The sequence below is a fragment of the Blennius ocellaris genome (assembly GCF_963422515.1).
Source record: "Blennius ocellaris genome assembly, chromosome: 12".
Classification (NCBI taxonomy): Eukaryota; Metazoa; Chordata; class Actinopteri; order Blenniiformes; family Blenniidae; genus Blennius; species Blennius ocellaris.
This window is the reverse complement of record NC_137661.1, coordinates 13782393-13802851: the sequence shown is the minus strand read 5'-3', so window position 1 is coordinate 13802851 and position 20459 is coordinate 13782393. Positions and strand designations below refer to the sequence as shown.

The 20459-nt window shown below is 41.0% G+C and overlaps 2 protein-coding genes across 3 annotated transcripts; both read right to left on the bottom strand.

The window, feature by feature from the left end:
- Nucleotides 1–1609: 1609 nt before the first annotated feature.
- Nucleotides 1610–10846, bottom strand: timm44 (translocase of inner mitochondrial membrane 44 homolog (yeast)). Its single transcript, XM_080505784.1, has 13 exons — nt 10793–10846; nt 9066–9173; nt 8277–8480; nt 8109–8189; nt 7843–7992; nt 7621–7757; nt 7030–7115; nt 5265–5357; nt 4911–5035; nt 4599–4649; nt 4187–4276; nt 3583–3693; nt 1610–2911 (listed from the first exon to the last, which is right to left on the bottom strand). Exons 1-13 carry the CDS (start codon nt 10820–10822, stop codon nt 2792–2794), a joined length of 1386 nt encoding a protein of 461 aa, XP_080361910.1. The 5' UTR covers nt 10823–10846; the 3' UTR covers nt 1610–2791.
- Nucleotides 10847–12172: 1326 nt separating this feature from the next.
- hnrnpm (heterogeneous nuclear ribonucleoprotein M) lies at nt 12173–19255 on the bottom strand. 2 transcript variants are annotated; one of them, XM_080506651.1, is made up of 15 exons: nt 19044–19255; nt 17810–17991; nt 16306–16358; nt 15615–15622; nt 15409–15502; nt 14954–15322; nt 14713–14866; nt 14566–14615; nt 14421–14481; nt 14018–14164; nt 13720–13788; nt 13517–13618; nt 12831–13420; nt 12692–12743; nt 12173–12602 (listed from the first exon to the last, which is right to left on the bottom strand). In XM_080506651.1, exons 1-15 carry the CDS (start codon nt 19118–19120, stop codon nt 12439–12441), a joined length of 2172 nt encoding a protein of 723 aa, XP_080362777.1. In that variant the 5' UTR covers nt 19121–19255; the 3' UTR covers nt 12173–12438. The 2 variants fall into 2 exon arrangements, with proteins under 2 accessions (XP_080362777.1, XP_080362776.1); XM_080506650.1 differs by lacking the exons at nt 16306–16358; nt 17810–17991; nt 19044–19255 and adding an exon at nt 13884–13931 and having other exon boundaries at nt 15615–16157.
- Between the last annotated feature and the right edge of the window lie 1204 nt (nt 19256–20459).

Genomic DNA, 20459 nt, shown 5'->3' with positions numbered 1-20459 from the left:
TGCTACCCTAACAACATGCCAGGCTCAAAGTGGGGACTTTTTTTTTTGCAGGGAAATGAGAGTTCAAATGTTACTGTGCAGCCTTTGGTCTGCACTGATCTCAAAATACAGAAGCTGGTGATTTAAATGACTATAACAGTTTGATAGTTTTCATTACTCATCCCATACAACTGTGTTCTGGTCCATAACTGTTAAGATCAAATGCTTCATTATTCCAAGTCATGATACCATGTTAAAATTAAACATTGCAGTTAGTATTAAAAAAAAAAATCTGTTTGTGTCAAAACTTCCCAGCAGCAAACAAGAAAATACCAGATTGATTTCTGGTTGGCACTATAAGGCTGCAGGATAATGATCACAGAGGTTGGGGATTATCCAATCAATTTGAAATGAGATATTCAGTGTGACGTCATGCACACAAACAAAAGTCAGGTGTTATCAAAAACTGTTTTGTCAATCAGCAGGATCCTGCTGACCACTGTTTCCCGCAGGGAATTCCTGCAGCAGTTCCTCTAAACATGGGCAAGAGGAGCCGTCTGCTTGGAAGCTGCAGGGGTGCATACTGAGCAATGAGCACTATTGAGAGGAGCTGCAGGCTCAGCACAGTTCAGCAAAAGTCAGAATCCATCATCCAGGACAGCTCAGAAACAGCAGCGCTTCTGGCCTGTGTGCAGATAGACATACAGCACTCGTGCAGGCAAATACAGAAGATGCAAGCTTATTTGTAAGCGCCCCCTACCTTCTCACCCAGTGTTGGTGTCATAAATCCTGCTGCAGAAGAGATGAGAGCTTTCGAGATGCATACACCATTTTCTGCTCTGCAGCACTCCTTCCGAGCTGTTTGACATCTGATAAAATGGACAACTACTGGAAGTGATCCCACCATCTTTCAGCAGCACAGTGAGCACAAAACCCTTTTAAATGTTGACAAAAAATCACATTTGGCCCAATAAATATTACTCTTTAGTAACAAGATGTTCCAAACATAACCATCTGTCTAAAATTGTGTAGGCAATCTGTGCTCTCTGCAATATTGTATCCTGACAATACACAGCAATTCTGAGTGAGAGTAGCTTCTCAGTTGGATCAGACGGTGAAGGCCTCGATGAGTTTTGGTCACCTGTGATCCCGTCATAAGCTTTTCCTTTCCCGAACCACTTCCTATGCTTCTCAATGCAGACACTACACTTTTAGGGGGGAAGCTCCACCCTCGTCTTTGAGCCATGGCAATCAAGCCCTTGTCAAACTGATGTTTGGGCATTTTTCTGCTTTGAATACATTAACTTCCAAGGACAAAATTTTTTTTTTTTTACACAATATATCCCACCACCAAACAGGTATGAAAAATACAGTAATACACAGACTGTTTACAAAAAAGTAAAAGACTTGTTTTTATTCCTCTAATTTGTTCCAGGCAGTGAAAGTAAAGGTGAAATGCATTTGTTCATGCAGACCGGCTCCTTTTCAAAGATGTTCAGGACGAACATCGATAAACTGAATGGCGACCATTCACCACTGTCAACCTTCACTGTGCTACATTTTCCTTTAACAGAGTTTTGTGTTGCTGAAGCTACAGTAAGCTGATGTGCGCAGCAATAACATGGCACATTGAACACAAATAGCAGTGACTGACAACCCTTCACAACACTGAAGGTCAAACAATATACTACAAGAAAATGCTGCATAGAATTGCAGGTGAAACCAATAATGCTGAAACTTAAAAGATGACAGTGAGCCAAGGTAATGTCAAATCTGTGAGCCTTGATGACAAATAATTGAAGATGTAATCATTCATACTCGTCTGCAGCACACAGACAATGAAAGCCATCCCAGTGATGTCTTTCAGCCTGGGAGATGCAGTTTTAACCTCAAAACAAACAGGTTTGCACAGAAAGCTACTTTCCATTCAAAGGAAATGAGTGCTCCAAGTCTGGAAATACAAGTGTAAAAAAAAAAATCACCCAGAAGCTGCACACCCCCCCAAAGGAAATATCATAGCACAGTGAAATCCCATTCTGGGATTTAATTAAAAAAAAATAATTAGCAACTGCCCTAGAAGAAATCACAAGACATCTGACGTTGAGCTTAACCATTTGCAGGGTAGAAGATTGAAAAAAAAAAGTTTAATAGAAATTTGTTTTCAAAATAGTTTGTTAATGTGAAAACAGCATTAATCTTTAATTTTCATAATAAATATAGACTTTGTTACAGCTTCAAAATTACAGACTGATTATCATACAAACAAATATAACAATCGTTGCAGAGAAACGGTGGGAAACACTGATTGGCACCATTACCAGTCACTGAGATAAACACCTCAGAGGAAGAGAGACATTTAAAAAAAAACCTGATCAAACTGGGGGAAAAATGCAGTTTTCAGACACTGACACCACCTTAAAACTTGTGATTTTAGACAATTACTAAAGCTGAGCTAGTATTCAATACTAATTGTAATCCTTTAAACACTAAACTGCATTGAACATCATAACTGGACCTGAAGAGTCATTCCGAAGATTGTCTCAGTGAACGTTGTTGGTAGTCTACTGCCCCCCTGTGTGAGTGTGAGGGATTGTCAGAAACAACTCAATAATTCAATGGTAAATTCTGCTTTTAAAAATAAAGGGGGAGAGCACCAAGAGTTGTCCAACGTGACTCTACGGTGTTTCTGCGGTGAAGTCGGCTCGTACTCCATTCCTGCATGTCTTCCTCTTCCCCATGTTTTACAGACCAGGCTCCAGGTACAGTGTGTTCTCTCCCCGGTGAGTGCGTTCTGTGCATTTCACAAAGAGTCTTAAAGGATCTGCTCAGTACTCGAGGCAGAGATGTCAAGAAGCCTCCAGGCTGCGTATGGGTTGAGCTCCTCCTGGTCTCGACACAGAGCCCACACGTACATCATCCTGAGCACTTTTTCCTGAGACAGACACAAACGAACAAATCTACTGTAAGTGCAATTAATTGTAATTCTATGAGATTTATGATTTCAGACAAGTTAAATACAAGCACTTTTTTTGGTGTGTGTTTGTGTCACTGATCAAAGCCATGGTGAGTTATACATTTACACGTGTCCAGAGTATCGACTTAAGTGGGTTTTCCAAACTTCATCAGGCAATTCATAGCGTAATAATAACGATTGCTTGTTTCACTAACAATGTTGAAGGAGGAAAAATAAAATAACTGCAACACAAGAAGAAAACAAGGCAAAAATCTGGTGAAATTCACTGCAGCTACATTTCTTTCCAGATATGGTCATATTAGTCAACTGTCTCCTTTTAGTGTTCAGGATTTACTGATTTTATCTTTATTTAGTTTTTAAATCAGAATCAAACCATATCCAAGTTTCAAAAAGAGGTCACCTGTCCCTGAGATGCCCGGCTTGATGGAGCAACATGGCTGATTTATTGCTCATACAGTTTTCCGGAACTCTGAATCTATAAAACCACTGCTCTTTTCTCTTGCTCACGTGTATATATATATATATATGACAAATATATCACAATAGTTTCAAAACGCTGCGACTATTTGTGGGATAAGGGATTCAAGGCTGCTTTGATTGTGGTTTGTAGTTTTGTGTGTATAACTTACTGGGTCTCCCTCCACCACCTCTCCTTTGGTATTACGGATCACCATCACCAACTGGGCCTGAAATGTGATGATCAACACGGGACCCTGGTCCATCATCTTACCCATGGCCAGCTGGAGGAGAAAATGTAGAAATACTTGTGTGAATCATGAATCAATCCCTTTATCCAATTCAATATTACTTATTTAGTGTCATTTGTATTGCACTAAATCAAATAACGGATTCCCATTAACCAAAATCAAAATTAGTTTTTAATATGTTTAGTTTTTAATATAAATAAGTTTTTAAAAACCACTATAGTGGAGCCTAAACAGACAGTAGTAATACTAACACAGTGGTGAAAATATTGAATTGACAATGTAATTTGATAAACAAATGTTATGAGAGTGAAATAAATAAGAAACACTCTTCCAAAATGATTCTGACGGCGGAAAGAAACTTTGAGGCCTGGAAAACCGTTTAAAGAAATAACCAAGAAAACTCTGTTAAAACCAAATTGGAAATAGTCTCAATTTGTAAACCGCGGTTATTATGAGCCCAAGACATTTCAGACAGTCAATACGCTTGACAGCTGGTATGTTCATTACAGAAAGATGTCTCTCTTACATCAAGATTGTCGATGTCCAGGATCTTGGAGTGGAACTGAAGCCCCATGCCTTTGGCTTGTTGAATTGGATGTGCCAGTTGGCTATACGTCTAGAAACAATACAGGAGAAACGAAAACAGGACAACATCACGGCTGTTCATCTCAATGAAGATTATCAATCTGTCGCCATCATATCAATGATCTCACTCAAAGCAATGCAGTGTTGTGACATCACACTACTGAAATTATCTATCAGTGTGTGCATCTGGTGCATCTCTCTTTTAAAAAAAAAATATATTCTCACATATTTTTGTATTCATTCATTTTTTAACACGAGGAAGGGCTGCCAGATGGTTACTCATTTCTGTAAATATGATACATTTGAATTTATTCTTTTTGATGAAAACAAACGAGATGAGAGAAAAGTCATACCGCTTCATAACACCAGTCCTTCAGAACCTCCAGTTCTCCTCTGATCATCGCCTGTTTGACACCAGAACAAAAAACGACTTCAAACACAACAATTGGAGGACACATCCAAACATATTAATTTAATCTTTGCATTTTATATTCTCGTTATTGATTTAATTTCATTTGCAGAGGTTAGATCACCCTTTCACAAAGAGAGGGGGAAAAAAAATCATAATTACATTCACACTGAACTTGGTGCTTTAGAGAAACACAACATATAGACAGCTTCTCTCAGTTCAGTCGAAACAGGAGCTACTTCACAGGTAAACATACCTCGAGTATATTGGGGATGATATCTTGCTCACACTGCTTGAGAAATGAATCCTTGTCAAATGAGGGATCCACTTTTAAAATCTCTGTTAATACCTCAGACATCTCCGTCTTTGAAAACAGCCCACCTGTGTGCCCAGAACACACGAGCAAAAGAAAATTGGAATTCTGAAGATCACTTTCACTTCAATCCAAAGCTGGACTGAGAAAAATACTTCCATGTAAATATTAATGGTGTGAAATTATCTCTTCACTTTGAAGTGCCCCAATGGGACATTTATAGTGTTTTTTTTTTTTTTTAAATAATGCAACTCCTCAGGAAGATCAATGCAGACGGTCAAACCAGAGACCTCTCACCTATAAGGTCAGTCATCTTGTCGGTGACGGCACGAGACGCTCTGATGAAGGCGTTGTCGCTCTCGTCGTATTTCATCTTCATCTCAAAATACCCTGCAGTTAACACAGGAGACCGAGTCAGACTTTAATTTCATACACGAATGTAATAATTTAAAAAAAAATTGACATTTTTTTCCCACGGGATCTGTTGTTGAGAGTGAGAAACGCCATGCCTTCACACTAATACAGATGAGAATGGGAGCTTTCTACACTTCTGTATTTATTCTGCAACAACTAATTCGTCAACACTAGAATAAACAGTGTTATTCGGTTGACTGTTGCTGGAAAGATGCTTTTTTGACACTTTAAAAATCAGATATGTAGTTCTCAAAGTGTGAGACAGTCCTTCCACTGGAACACTAGAGACGGAAATGCTGTTTTCCTAATTTTTCATCCCTCCCCACCCTTTGAGAACCCCACTGCAAACGGTCTTATCAGTTTCACTGGAGTACTGAAAGCATTATTCAAGTCATAGAAGCCCACTGCTGGAGATATACAGTGTAATTGGAAGGTGATGAATTGGTCCCAAAAAATTAATCTTATGCAAAAAGAAAAAGAAAGAAAAAAAAAAAATGCTGACGCTGCCAAACTAACAACATGAATTAAAAACCGTTGACGATGCGCTTTGTCCCAACGACAACCTCGGTAATCGTCATGTTGCCAAAGCATTATTATTCATTGATACCGTCTCCCTAACTACCACTTAGTGAAGCAAATATAAAAAGCCCCTCAGTGTAAACTTAATATCATCAATCAGCAGTGCGCCCATATTAACTGTCAGCAAGTGTTCATTACCGCAGCCTCATACACTTGGCTGTTCACCACTGCAGCGCAGAAACAACAACACATGTATTTCACACAGGTTTGATAACTTTGATGAGCCTGATAAAGATCAATTTGTCTCGAGTATTAAAAAGTTAATGATAGTAGTGCTCATCACAGTAAAACGAGATCTTATTTGATTTCCATCAACATATATCTATACTGGGGGCTCAGAACTCTTAGGGAGATACTCAAATGAATGCCAGGAGATGTTTGCCCTGATAAGTACAGCCCCCCCCCCCCCCCCCCCCCGGTGTGAACGTGAGTGTGTGTGCTTGACTGTCTCTGTGTGTTTGCCCCGTGATGGACTGGTGACCAGTCTAGGGTGTAACCTGCCCTCACCCACTGTAAGCTGGAAAATCTCCCCATAACAGGATTAAGAGTTATAGAAGACAGATGGATGGATTATAGCCTCTTTACAGAGATATCTTCAGTGTTGCAAGACCAGGTGCCAGGAGTTTACCTTTTCTCATTGTTCTCAAACAAACAATGGCTGAAATTGTTTTCACCGCATGAAACGCATCTAATTTGTTTTTCAGATATGGATGTGAATGGCTTATCGCCCATAGTACCCGCTTCATTTGTTGCTTCTAAAGACATCTCGGTATTATTGTGGTATGCGTTATTGGCTTTTGCAGCGCATGCATACCGGCTATGTGCACCCCTGTATACATGGAAAATATATATATTAAGCAATCAATTTATAATCATTTTGCTAAACAGAAGAGTAGATTTCAAATATTTTACAACATATATGTTTAATTATACTCAATGTTAAGTATAAGCAAGGAACACGTATGAATACATTTATGACTTGATATCCCATGAGCGAATTGCTGCAACTTTTTCAAAAATGAAACACACAAAGGATTTACTAATGGCATTAAAGACGGTAACTGCTTACTGTTGAAGACCACATTGTTGTCTTTGAAGTCCTTCCACTGCTGGTACCATTTGGAGTCTTTGTGGAGTACCACACCCATAGCTTCCCTGAAGAAAAACCATTGGTCAAATTTCAAACCTGCATAATCACTAATATATATACAGCTGCATTACAGAAAATGCACTCCGCAACTTTTCTTATTGTAAAAACAAACAAAACAACAAACTGGGATTCTCTCACAGGTCTCATCCTGGTGCTGAAGAGCCACAATCCTGTGTGTTTTAGACATCTCGGTGCGCCAACAAACCCAATTATGAGTGGCTTTTTACAAACCTTCCTGATAACTTGTTGGATTATAGAGAGTCAAAGCAGGTAGGTATTGAAAAGATGCATGATTATAACACTCCGGTACCAGGATTTAGTCCTGCTACCCTGATAAAGGACTTATGATGATGTCAGGAAGGTGATTCCGAGTTGATTTCTTATGTCGATATTAAAACTTATAAGGCTGTTTTGAGCAAAGTGAGAAGTAATAGTAATTTCTAAATCTGGAAGTTGTTTTTTTTTTTCTTCTTCTCACTCAGTATTCGCAGGCACAGGGCACTCACGTACTCGTTGGCTTCGTAGACCTTGCCGTCCTCCGCTGATCCCTTAGAGGAGAATTCGCTCCTTTTCCGGAGTCTGGCTGGAGGCCGATAAGGACCTGTATGTCCCAGGTCACCAATCTCTTTCTTCACACTCTCCATGCCCTGAAAACAGGAGATGGACAAGAGATGAGGGTTCAGTTTGGACAAGCCGGGTTCATCATTGCTGAGCTTCATTGTGACTCTTTACCTGTGATATTGCCTTGAAAGCGCCGGTCTTCCCCAACTTCTCTCCACTCTTTGAGACGCTCTCTGCAGAGGTCTTTGCCGTTTTGGCGGCTTCCTCCATTCCTTCTTTGATTTTCTTCCCAATATCAGTGCGGGTGACTTCTTCTAAACCCTGTTCATATAATATGACACGTCTACACATTTGAAAGGTGGACTTGTAGAACAACATGACGATAAAAACATAAATGTTCTCGTGTCTGGCAAACAGATGCAGTAAATCACACCGACCTCTTTAACGGTCTCAGAGATGTCTCCTAACTTCTTTTTGAGAATATCAGAGGTCTTTGCAGTTTCAGACTCTATAGTTTTCTTTGGGAAAAGGGAGGGAAAAAAATGGCAGTAGACATTAACACAACGTTATGCATTTATTTACAAGTATATGTTTTACGCACTTACATATTTTCTCCGAGCTTGTTGTAGAGCATCGGACTCCTCAAGTTTTTTGGCTTCTTCTCTGAATTTCTTGATGTTGTCTTTCATTTCCTTATTCTTGTTCAGCTCCTGCTTGATGTTGTCCAACAGCTCCCCCAGGAAACCTTTTCTGCCACCACCTCTTTCCCCTGACAAATGCCTCGCCTGTAGAAGAGGTGACTGGGAGACCTGGACGATGTAAAACAAGAGCACCAGATTAGGATCATTACGATTACAATTGATATATAAGGATCAATCAGACTTACGTTAAAGTACAACATGTTAATTATGTGCTAAAGTCTATGTAGCAGGAAAAGGAGTTTGGGTCTGTCCTCGTTTGATCCATTTCATACCTAAGTATTGTTGTACCTGATTAACAACTCCTCCGTGCCCAGTGTCTGGACGTGGAAAATATGGAGCAAGTTAGAGTTTTCTTCTAAAGAGGAAACATAAAAACTATTAAGCTGTCTTTAGTTGATCACTCCTTATACATGTTTCCATTCCATTAACTCATTCATTCATGAGTTAATAGGATTTTTTTTTTTTTTTTTTTACATAGGGTACAAGGGCTTATAACATATTTGGTTGGATTATAAAAAAAAAAGAGTCATGTGAAATTATGAGCTAATTAGGTCATGTTTGAAAGTGAATTGCATTGTGCTACTTGTAGAAATATGTACATGGCTACTTAAATTTGTACATCCTGCAAGATGCAACCACAGGATTCCCAGAGAGACATATGGCCGAGATACATTTGGTGTCAGATGCTGGTACCTGTGGCCGGCTTGTGAAGAGCCAATGTGTCCTCCTGTAGGCATGGGGTCTGTTGGGAAGCAGCAGGTAGGAGGAAGGGAACAATGTCAGACTTCTTCTTATACATACCTGGAGAAGAGAATGGAGAGTGAGACTTAAAAAACAACAACAATAGAACGAAGTGAGTGAGTGAGTCCGTATGAGTCAAGTAAGGGGTCTTTTCGGGGTGCACCTGGCTTTTACCACAGTCACATATTATCATTTCCGTTACTTTGAATTTCCTGGTTCAATTAGAAATGGTAATTACACAGTCCTCTTAATCATGTTTACATTTTAACACCCTCACTGATGGCTGCTTCATGCCTTGCAGAACTGGACGATGAATGCCACACAACTCCAGACATATTTAAGGGAAGTGAGAGGTGACAAGTGACGCGTCAGACCATTAGAAACTGTTTACATCAGCATGATCTTCGTGTTAGACGACTTGCAAGGGTACCTGACCGCATCACCAGGCACAGGGGTCATCCTCTTGCATGGGCCGAGGAGCATTTATACTGGAAAACGGGACAGTGGACCTCATGCTGTTCTCTGATGAATCTAATCACGTTGAGGAGAAGTGATGGCTGCCAGCGATGCAGGAAATGTCATGGAGATCTCTATGCATCAGCCAATGTTGTCACCAGAAGACCTTTGGTAGTGGTGTTACATTGTGAGCAGGTGCGTCTAGTCAATATGCCGTACACTTTGTGAGTGGTACAGTGACAAGTCCATATTACCTAGATAACATCATTAATCCAGTCACGGTGCCCTGCATGAACAAGACGGGCCAAATGTCACTTCATGGACGACAATGCTCCAGCTCATGGAGGTTGCATCATTAGGGGGCGACTGCTGAAGACCTGGGAACTTCAAATGCAGTGTCCTGCACTTTCTCCAGTCAGGAATCACATAGAAAACCTCTGGGATCAGCTGGGTCACCGTGTAGAGGCTTCAAACTCTGAAACCCACAACCTCAATGACCTGAAGGTCCCTCCTTCAACAGTGGGAAGCCATGCTCAGCAGACAATAAGTCAACTTGTGAACAGTATGAGACGTCATTGTCGAGCTGTATTGATGCTCAGGGGCATATGACAAATTATAATGAGACATTGACATTTTTTTATTGTGATACATCCACCACTGTTGTTGGCTTTTGTTTCAATACGTTGTTTTAGATGAGGAAATCTCCATTGCATGCGTCTACGTAAGGCTTATCGTCAAAACAACCAATGATTCTCTTTGTAGTTACCTGTCTCAAAATGATTTGTAAATTGACAAACCATATGAAGTTACACCCCAGCCTGCGAGCTATTTCATGAAAGGTACTTGGAGAATAGAGGATCACGTGAAAGACATGCCACAGGTGCAAAAGCAGGTTTTCTGACTGACAGACATGCTTACCTAACATTACCAGAGCTGCACAATAACTATAAATGCACTACCATACCAAATGAGAGTGAACAACTGAAATCTCAAGAGTTCATCTCATTATTATGACTGTCCCTAGACGTGGACGTCCAGACACCAGCTGCATGTGTTCATAACTCGCGGAGGTAACTCTGGGAGCGAGCGCTCCGGGTAAGAGGTACGCGGTAAAAGACTGGAGCTGTAAGACTGACTGTCGAATGGACGAATCCTTAAAATTCTTCTTTATATATTGAACTGCGTTCACAGGCTTATACTTAAAAACGAGTCCAAACACTCACTTGATAACACTGACACACGGGGGTCGCCATCTTGAATTGCGGTGCCTGTCTATGACCTTCTTCCGGTAGTGACCTTTCACGTCACGTGGGCGGGCAAAGTGCTCATACGTTGAACCTCGTGAACCGGTGAGGTGGGCCCCTCCCACTTATTCTCATCAAATAACACAAAGCGGCATGTTTTGTTTTTGGCTTTTTTTGTACATCCTGAACAAGGTGCGATTATGGGGATGGTTAAAACAGAGATTTATAGGAAGATGTAAACTCCACACACAAAGGCCTCGGGAAATAATTGGATTTGTATTGCAGGTTCATCACCGCATGATTTAATATTGCATCATTACTAGAGTGCATACAATTCACTTATCTCTCCCCTCGAAGCTAACACTGTTCACAGGCGACATTGTGACGCTGTCTACACTGGGTGTGCCAATCTTCAAACTTAACACAATTAAATCATTACAATTTCAGGGGATTTTGACTGTCTGTATTGATACAATACTTAAACTCAGCCAGTGTGTGATAAATAATAAATAATAAAATAAATACATGATCAACTGTATCCTGGTGTTAAGGATGTATACAAATCAAGCCTCTTACACTAATCAATGAAAGAGACCAATCTGACTTTCTCAATCCTCTCTGTACCTTCCTGTAGCATCACTGTTAGTGACCTGAGCCTTCTGCTTCCATCAAGTCTAGAGCAAGTGGATTTCTTTGTTGCGTATTGCTCCATCCTGCACATTCTCTAGCTATACAATATCTCGATTATACATTTATCCTTTAAACCTAAACAGAACCGCAGAAACCAGTCACCCCTGAGCCTGGTTCTGCAAAGGTTTATTTTGGTTCAAATTGAGTTTTCCCCTTTCCACTGTTGTCTATGCCCAGTTTTCCTATGTAAAAGTGCCTTGAGGTAATTTTGCTCAAAATTAATTTAAAACCACCAAGTTAGTGTACTTGAGCAAAACTTTAAAGTACCTCCAGTGAATGGATAGAGCACCTTCCACTGACAGCCATGTCCATCATTTTACTTAACATTTAGCATTTGTTATATTCTGTGAAATTATGGTTTCATTAAGCGATTCATATGCTCTCAGTCCGGTGTTGTATGCAGTGACCGGCTTTCCAAGCCCTCAAAAATGCTTTGCCAGAGATAAAGTAGTCTTACCTAAAAATACAAGCCTGTGGACTTTTTTTTCTTTAAGAGAAAAAGAAACACGAGCACGAAAGACTGTTATTAAAGGCCACCACTACATAAAATGTCTTCACTGAGGGCCTCATATTTAGAGGCTTAACGCATTGCAAAACCAAAGCACTTCCCTGTGTGCGAGTTGAGTTATAACTCAAGTGAAAAAGCACAATAGGTAAATTTCTCTGAAATATTCAGGTTTATTTATCAAATGAAATTACAGATCAAAAGCAATCAAAGGTAAAATAAGTCTAAAAAATCATTTGGTCACTACACAGTGAGATTTCCGAAGACATTCCAACACTTTCACTGTAACAAATTGCTGACTGAAAGAACATTTCCACTGTGACAAATAGCTAAATAATCAATAACTAAATAAAGTAAAGAACACTTCAGATGATGCTAAATGTTTGGTGTCAGGGACTAAAAATGCCAGAACTAAAAAAACAAAAAAAAGTTATGCATTCCTATCGATCCTGACATCGATCTCTCTTCCATTCAGCCGATAGCCGTTCATGGTACGACAGGCGCGCTCAGCAGTTTCAGGGTTGTCGAAGCGGACCACACCACAGCCCTTGGACTTGCCATTCTCCATCTTGATATCAGCATACTGGACCATGCCTTCAGAGAGGAGAACAAAAATGTCAAAGTGTTTATCTGTGTTTTCAGAAAGATCACTTTCTATCTTGACTGACTGGGAAGATAGTTACCACATGTGTTGAATGTATCCTTCAGCATCTTCCAGGTGAAGTCAAATGGCAACTACACAAAAACAAGTCATAATCGGTTAAAATCTTGTGATAAAATGTTTTTCAAATCCATTAAGCTTCTGCCAACGTGAGCACTTACATTTCTGACAAAGATCTGGCATCCCTTCCTCACATTGCCTCCACCAATTCCGGGCCCTCCAGGTCCAGCTCCTCCAAAGGAATTTCCACCAAAGCCTCGATCCAGATCACTGGACCGGTCAAACTGCCCACCGACATTTCCAGAACTCATCCGGTCCATGCCAGAGCTCATCCGGTCGAGACCACCAGAGGGGAAGCGGTCAAGTCCCCCGGTGGAGCCCATACGCTCAAAGCTGCTGCCCATTCTGTCAAGGCCACTGTTGCTCATGCGATCTATACTCATTGGGGAGGCAAAGTCCATGCTGGTACCCATGCGATCCATCGAAGACGGGGTTAGACGGTCAAAGCCGGCTGGGCCAAGGCAGTCGATGCTGGAGCTCATCCGGTCCAGGCTGGGTCCGAGCCGGTCCATACTGGGCCCCAGCCGGTCCATTCCCGAGCCCATCCGGTCAAACCCAGAGCCAAGCCTATCCAGGTCAGACACTCGATCCATCCTGTCCATGCCCATCCGATCCACCCCTCCCATGCGGTCCATGCTCCCTCCCAGACGGTCCATGCCCGAGTTCATCCGGTCCATGCCCAAGGAGTTTCCTATACCAAGAAGCCGGCAGAAAGAAATAATGACGCGATAACCAATTGAACTTGCACATCACAGGGGCTTTCAAACAACTTCTTGTAAATACTAACCCATTCCTCTTTCAAAGGAGTCGCCAAAATTATTGCGAGACATTCCCATTTCGTTACGCCCAAAGTCCCTGTCAAAAGAACCACCAACCCCACGATCCATCTCTGACAATGCAAAAGATGGAAACCATTAGAATCATCCAACAAATGTTAAAATATTCCACACTTGCTTTGGAGTGCTAACGCACAAGTAACCACCCTCTTACCATTCATCCTGCCCATTCCAGAGGATCCAAACCGATCCATGTTGTTCATTCCTCCAAAGTTGTCCATTCCTTGAAAGACAGATGAAATGTTACACAAGGCATAACCCATAAAGAAAAGACTGATTGCCCGTGTCCGAGATCCATCAAAAGCTGCAGCTACGCACCTCCCCCCATACGACCCCCCATGTTGCCAAAATTCATGCCATCCATTCCTACACGTAAACACAGTGAAGATGAGCATCAGGTGAATTGTGTTTTTCCCATCAAGAGGTTTGACTACACTCGTGGTTTTACTAACCTCCAGGTCCCATGTTGCCGATGCCGCTACCACCACTACCACTACTACCACCACCACCACCACCACCACCTCCTCCTCTGTTGAGCTGGGTAGCATCAATGGGTTGTCCGCCGGGTCCCAGGCCCAACCCAACCCCGCTCAAGCCACCTGGGTACCATGAAAGATGATTTCAAAAAAACCATTTACAACCATTCTGATAATCTGTATTAAAACCCACACAGAAAGCACTCAAACCCCAAGATGGAATGTTTAACACAAAAGTCAGATTAATTACATGTCATCGTGAAACAGAACTTTAATGTCATAGTTGGGGACATAATGTTGGCTTCTAAGTAAGTTATACAGATTTCCTATGAATCAAGTCTACCAACACAAAGCAAAGTACTAAATGGCATATCCTTACGTGGAAGAGCAGGCGCCCCCCTCTCTGGGGGGCCAAAATCTTTAGGGAGTGATTTCTCATCCTGTATAAAAACAAAACAACACATTAGAATTGCGTTGATCTGGTTTTCGAGAGGTGGATCTTACATGAAGTGAAGGCAACATACCAGTTTGACATGCATGGTTCTGTTGAACAACAGCTGTCCATTGAACATGGCTGTGAAGTCATTGAGGGAAAAAAATACTGTAAACTTTGAAACAATGAACGTCACCGAATAAAATCAAAACGAAAAGCCAAACGTTTCAGAGGATACAGACAGCCTGGACTGCTTCAATTGGCATTTCAAATGTTACAGTTCCCATTCCTCTGCTTTTGCCATCCTTGTCTTCCAGGATGTCAGTTCTCATCACCATGCCTGCCATGCCGAACACCTCCTTCAGCTTTTTCCAACCCACTTTGTAGTCCAGCTGTGGGCACAGGACATGGTCATTACTCTGCTTGCTATATGAGTACTTCAGACAAAATTAAGAGTGAAAGAAATCTGGAGGCCTCACATTTGCAACAAACACAGTGCTGCCAATCCTGCCAGCTTGGAGACCATGGATGACTTCATTAGGAATGTTGGGGTTGTTCATCAGGCTTGGAGGAATATTGACCATGGAGCCATTTGGTCCCGGCCCCGGCCCCATGCGGTCCATACGATCCATACGGTCCATGCGATCCATGCGATCCATTCCTCCCATACCCCCCATTCCTCCCATACCACCCATTCCCCCCATGCCTCCGTGGCCACCCATGCCTCCGTGGCCACCCATGCCCCCGTGGCCACCCATGCCTCCGTGGCCACCCATGCCTCCGTGGCCCCCTGGAGGACCACCTTGAGCCCTGTTGACTTCCCTCTGAGCAATCATACCATCAGGATCCTTAGAAAGAAAATTGAAATATTACTTCGTAAGCTTTTGGTCCAAAGGACAGCATTGAGAGGGTGTTTTCGTGCTCTGTGACCCACCTCTTTCACCTTCAGGGGTCGTCCATTAAAGCTGTGCTTGTTGACCTTCTCCACTGCTTTCTTCATTAGTTCTTCAGTTCTGAACTCAACAACGCTGAAAGCAAAGGCATTGATTCATGTAGAAAAATTTGTTGTTGATCCCCACACTATTCTAATAAGAGGACATAACATTGACTTTTTTTAAATAATAAAAAAAAGATACTTACGCACAACCCTTCATTGATTGAAGTCATCGGAGCAGGTTGCAACAAAAGTGAAGAACATTTTGAATTAGCATGAGTCATTTTTTATTCTAAAAAAGATTATTAATGGGATTCAGCAAATGAAGTAATATAAACACGTTCATGCACAATTCAACGGTGAAAAACAGACGTCTACAGCCTTGGCCAGAACTCTGTGCTTCCAAATAGTGTTATATTACAAGATCCGGTATTCTTTTCCCCCGATAAACACAATACAATCAAGTGTAGAAAATAACGTTTTTCCAACATCCGATAACAGAATATCCACAATGAGATAAAAAAATTCCCCACTACTAAGATAGATGAGGCAACTGTTCCAGTGAAGCAGTTCTATGAATGGATGATGTTTAACAACCATCTACCAGCCTTGACAACCTCTGCGGACGAGACCACTTGAGATCGTAAGAAGCAAATCCAGCAACCAAAAGGAACGCTGTCAGCTACTGCAATCCCCGAGAGTGGCTACAAAGCCAGGATGGCCTCAAGTCAGTGCCACAGACGCCAAATAAACACGCCGACATCATGACACCAACTCGCACTCCACCAAGTTTCGGAATCGGAACAATTTCCAACAATTTAAATGAGAAAACCAAAGCTGACAAACACAAGTTTGTCGAGGCTTATTTATGAGTTTTATTTGTGTATTTGCACTTACCCTTGATTTGCCTTCTGCGTCCATTAAGTGTTCCACGTACGTTACCTCACCCACTACAAATCAGATTCCAGAGACGACACACACCAAGGGGAGAGAAGCCGAGAGAATAATGGGGGTTTAGAGCAGAAACACAAGGAGGGCGGCCGTTGACGGTGAGCTCCAACGGCAAGTCCTGAGCCTTCACCCCCAGCACCTCAGCAGCACAATACGATACAGGTCTACAAAAACTGAGCTTGTGTCTTTTTTCAAAAGAAATGACTTCTTAGACTGCCCTTGTTAGAATTCTCCCAAAATGCCCAAAGCAGTAGACTGAGGACAACTGTTGAAATGGCCAACAGCCTTCCTACTTGGATATAATGCCATGAACACCACCTCTGACATGAAGAGGTTTGACCAAATGATTTCAAGTTGGCAACACCTGCTCATTTCCTCCGCCCATTTCATTGCAAACCTGAGCATACTTTTTCAGATATCGCCATTTTAAACCTTAAGACTATAGCATCGATCATTTGGCCGCGTGCCTAAGAAGAAACTTTCAACTGGAGAACTAACCATAATCATAACGATAAGCTCTTCAAAAAGAGAAACGTCTAACTCCACCCCATTCGTAATGTTGCCCTGTTACTGCGATGCACAGTCATAATTTTGATTCAGCATCTACCGACAGCCAAGCTGCGTACCATGGTCACGCGTCTGTTCAACAAATGGACATCAATGACCAAACCACTAGAGACAAGGACAGTGCGTAAGAAGCTGCTTCATTTTGTAGACCTGTACCCCAGAAAAATCCCCAGCACACGGCTGTTTGGCACAACATGGAGATCTGCCGAGTTAACATTTGCTTGTCAAGGTTGCACCTAAAAAAGAAAATGCAATTTAACTCCACAGTCAGTTGTCACAGCACGAATTCCTGCCCTTCCTTTGGAAAAGGATAATACCTGTAACACATGTTTAAACATGACGTGAATGCCAATTTAATGCATTTCCAGTAATACATCGAAGACCAAAGGCCCACAACTGAACAACTATTAATTAAATTGAATACGTTGACACGAACCTTGATGAAAAGTCAAAGTTGCTGCATTGCATTTGTCTAATTTATACATCACAATATACTGTATCGTTTTCATCATAGATTTCTTGGAAAAGACATCTTTTTCATTATCCCAAGCCATTGAATTTTCCCATTAGTGGACTCGCTTTACACAAGTACAACCACCACTTCTCAAAAACTTCCAAAGGTTTGGAAGATCTCATTGAAGACTTAAAATGTTCAACTTCAAGATTCACCACACTTGTGCCAGTCTGCAGCAACTCAGTTTTCGGGACAAATTGGGGACGGTGTCCAAAACCATAATTCCAAATATCTCCCACAAGCTCTCAAGCAACTTCCACGAGCCCTTGAAAAGCTGTTGAGGTCATATAAAATGACCCTAAAGGTCATTCCGTGTTTTTATCATGTCCATAAGTGACATGAGTCCCTTTCTTTTTTTAAACACCTTACCTTTTTCTTTCATCAGGTCTTTGAGAGCTTGCCATTTTACGTCATATGGGATGTTGCTGACAAAAACACGGTATCTTTTGTTCACATTTCCATAGGGCTCGAACCGACCACCCCCCCCTCTCTTATGGGGCCTCTCCTTCCTGCTTGCATTGGTATCATTCTTAGCTTTTCCATTCATTTCTCTAGAAAAAAGAAAAAGAAAAAAATGGTTATTGTAATGAGTAACCTTTGACAACCAACTCAATGAATAATACAGACCCTTGCATGTGCACAAACTTAAATAAAACTGAGTGAAGAGCTGTACATAATAGAATTCCAAGGTCCAATGATATTGGCTTAAAAGTACATTTCTTAAAATATCAACTGAAATTATTGTTAATGAATGTTTGACAAAAACAAATTGGTATGTCGTATACAAGTGTGACAATAAACGAGATTGAGTACTGGAATTTTGACAAAACCGATTAAAAAAAAAAAAGAAAATCACATGAATGGCATCTTCAATTAATCCATCTGGTCCCCCTCATGTTTAAGTACTGAGAATTGAGATAAAACAGAAAACTTGTAGGTCACAAGGTGGGAAATATTTTCTTGTCTGGATAACGAGGATCAGGAGTAGTAACAAGCCGATCAATTAGTAATAAACTAAAACGCAAAGTTAACTGGATGCTAGAATTTATATTGTGTTTGTGGATCGTGTTTATGAAAACACAAATAGCTTATTGATATTAAAGGCCCTTAAACCTAGTTAAGACTTACTGTCGCACAGAAAATGAGGCCAGAATAAATGGAGGCATGGTTAAGAAGCCTGCAGCCAAGTCGTATTGCAAGGCCGCTCTTATTGTTCGGCTAATGGGCCTGCTTCACATCACAACCAATTACCAACCAAGTGCCTAATATTAAGTTAAACTATGAGTGGACAAAAAAATAAATGAATAAAATGTACGTTTTAAACTTCGACAAATAGCGGCGTACTTCTGTCGTTGGTTTGTGTTTAAGGCTTCGGTTCTCTCGAAGGATTTGCAGGCCCCTGACACACCACATCAATGCGCGGCTAACGAAACAAAAGTATACGACGTCGGGCTCCGTACATAATCGTTTCATCTCTAATTCATCCGCTCAATGCTGCTGATTCGACACACTTAATAGGAGTTTCGTTCGTGACTTTGACTGAAATGCACCAAGCTATCGTTCGTCAACGACTCAACAAAAGACATTTGATGAATGGACTCACCCCGGCTGCTGCAGCGGCGGCGGCTGCTGCTGCTGGCCTGCATTCTCGGTCACACTTTCAGCCTGCTCGTTGGACATTTTTTTCTCTCGCGGATTTGAGTGTTTTTTTATTCGCAAAATGAGAAGATTTCAATCCAAAACCGTGGTTTGATTTTGTCGAATAAGAGAGCAACCTGCAACTGCGTCTGTGAGAACAGAAAAAAAATGGCGGACTCTTTCCGTTTCTATGAGCATGAGCGGATGAAGAACTATTTGAAAGCTATCTTCTTCCTGTATTTGAATAATAAAGTAAAAGTGTTTTCGGATGTCAGCAAGACTTTCAGAATAAGACTCAATTATTCTATTATTTATAATCTACATCCAGTTTCACGCTTATGTATGATCTCTTTATTGAATAGATGAAGTAATAAAGGATACATATGTTTCTACAGTTTTATTTATTTTATTAATTTTATGCATTGTTCTACATTCTTTTGAAATAACATTATAAATAAAAAAAAAATAAGGTTGATATCTACCTTGATGGAGGGCATCGTGCCATGTCTAACATCAACATTTTCTTTACTTGTTCTCTGGAAAATTTTTGTTTTAAAAGCATTGTATAATAATGTATTACAATTACGTAGAGTGATAAAGCAGCAAATATTCAATGGTAGTATTAAAAAATGGTTGAAATATAAAACAAATAGTTAAGTTACGTTTTTATGTATAATATATTGTAATTAGATCTTTTTTTTTAAGTAATGTGTGAATGTGTGAAAAAGCGTGTGCACCTTTTATAATGAAACCTGCCTATAATACGCAGCACACCCCACACTTCTGAGTGGCAGCTTCAATACATGGGAATGCCAATGGGACGGAAACCCACTGAATCAGGCAACACTGAACTTGAGAGGATCCAGCTGTGCCTGTCGACTAACATGACATGGGGGAATGGCTGCAGGGGATGGGGAAAAGCTAAGCAAGAAGTCTAGAGATGTCCGATTCCCGTGTGATTAACCCATGAGACCCCCTGAAAGTCTCACAAACTTTCAAAATGGATGCGTGGGCAGGACAACATGTTTGTCAAAACCATCTCACCATTTTGAGTTTTGATTAAAGATTAAAGCTTGTCAATACATTGACAACAAAAAAAGTCACAATTCTCCTGATTTATTTTGATCAGTAGAGATGTGGGTTGAATGGTACTTTTTTTTTAAATCTCTCTGGTTTATGGATGATGTCAGTGCCTGATAAAGACAGGGGGCTGTCTCTGAAATATGAGAACACTTTAGTAAACAAAATGTAACAAAAAGCCAATTCAACAAAAAGTAGTGTTATATAACAAAGAATGTTTGTAACGTGCAGAGTGCATGTGAATCAATGACTGTGACTTTAGGATGGTGATGCTAAATAAACTGTTGATGAGTTTGTTTAT

What these genes read in the sequence shown, in the direction of transcription:
- timm44 (XM_080505784.1), bottom strand. Translation starts at nt 10,822, where the DNA reads ATGGCGACCCCCGTGTGTCAGTGTTATCAA. An exon ending in AACAAGCTCGGAGAAAATAT is followed by an intron (nt 8,190 to 8,276) that starts GTAAGTGCGTAA and finishes CTTTTCCCAAAG; the next exon opens with AAAACTATAGAGTCTGAAAC. An exon ending in AGGTGGTGGAGGGAGACCCA is followed by an intron (nt 2,912 to 3,582) that starts GTAAGTTATACA and finishes TGTCTGTCTCAG; the next exon opens with GAAAAAGTGCTCAGGATGAT.
- hnrnpm (XM_080506651.1), bottom strand. Translation starts at nt 19,120, where the DNA reads ATGTCCAACGAGCAGGCTGAAAGTGTGACCGAGAATGCAGGCCAGCAG. An exon ending in GCACTGTGTTTGTTGCAAAT is followed by an intron (nt 14,867 to 14,953) that starts GTGAGGCCTCCA and finishes CTGTGCCCACAG; the next exon opens with CTGGACTACAAAGTGGGTTG. An exon ending in GGGGGCGCCTGCTCTTCCAC is followed by an intron (nt 14,165 to 14,420) that starts GTAAGGATATGC and finishes CATGGTACCCAG; the next exon opens with GTGGCTTGAGCGGGGTTGGG.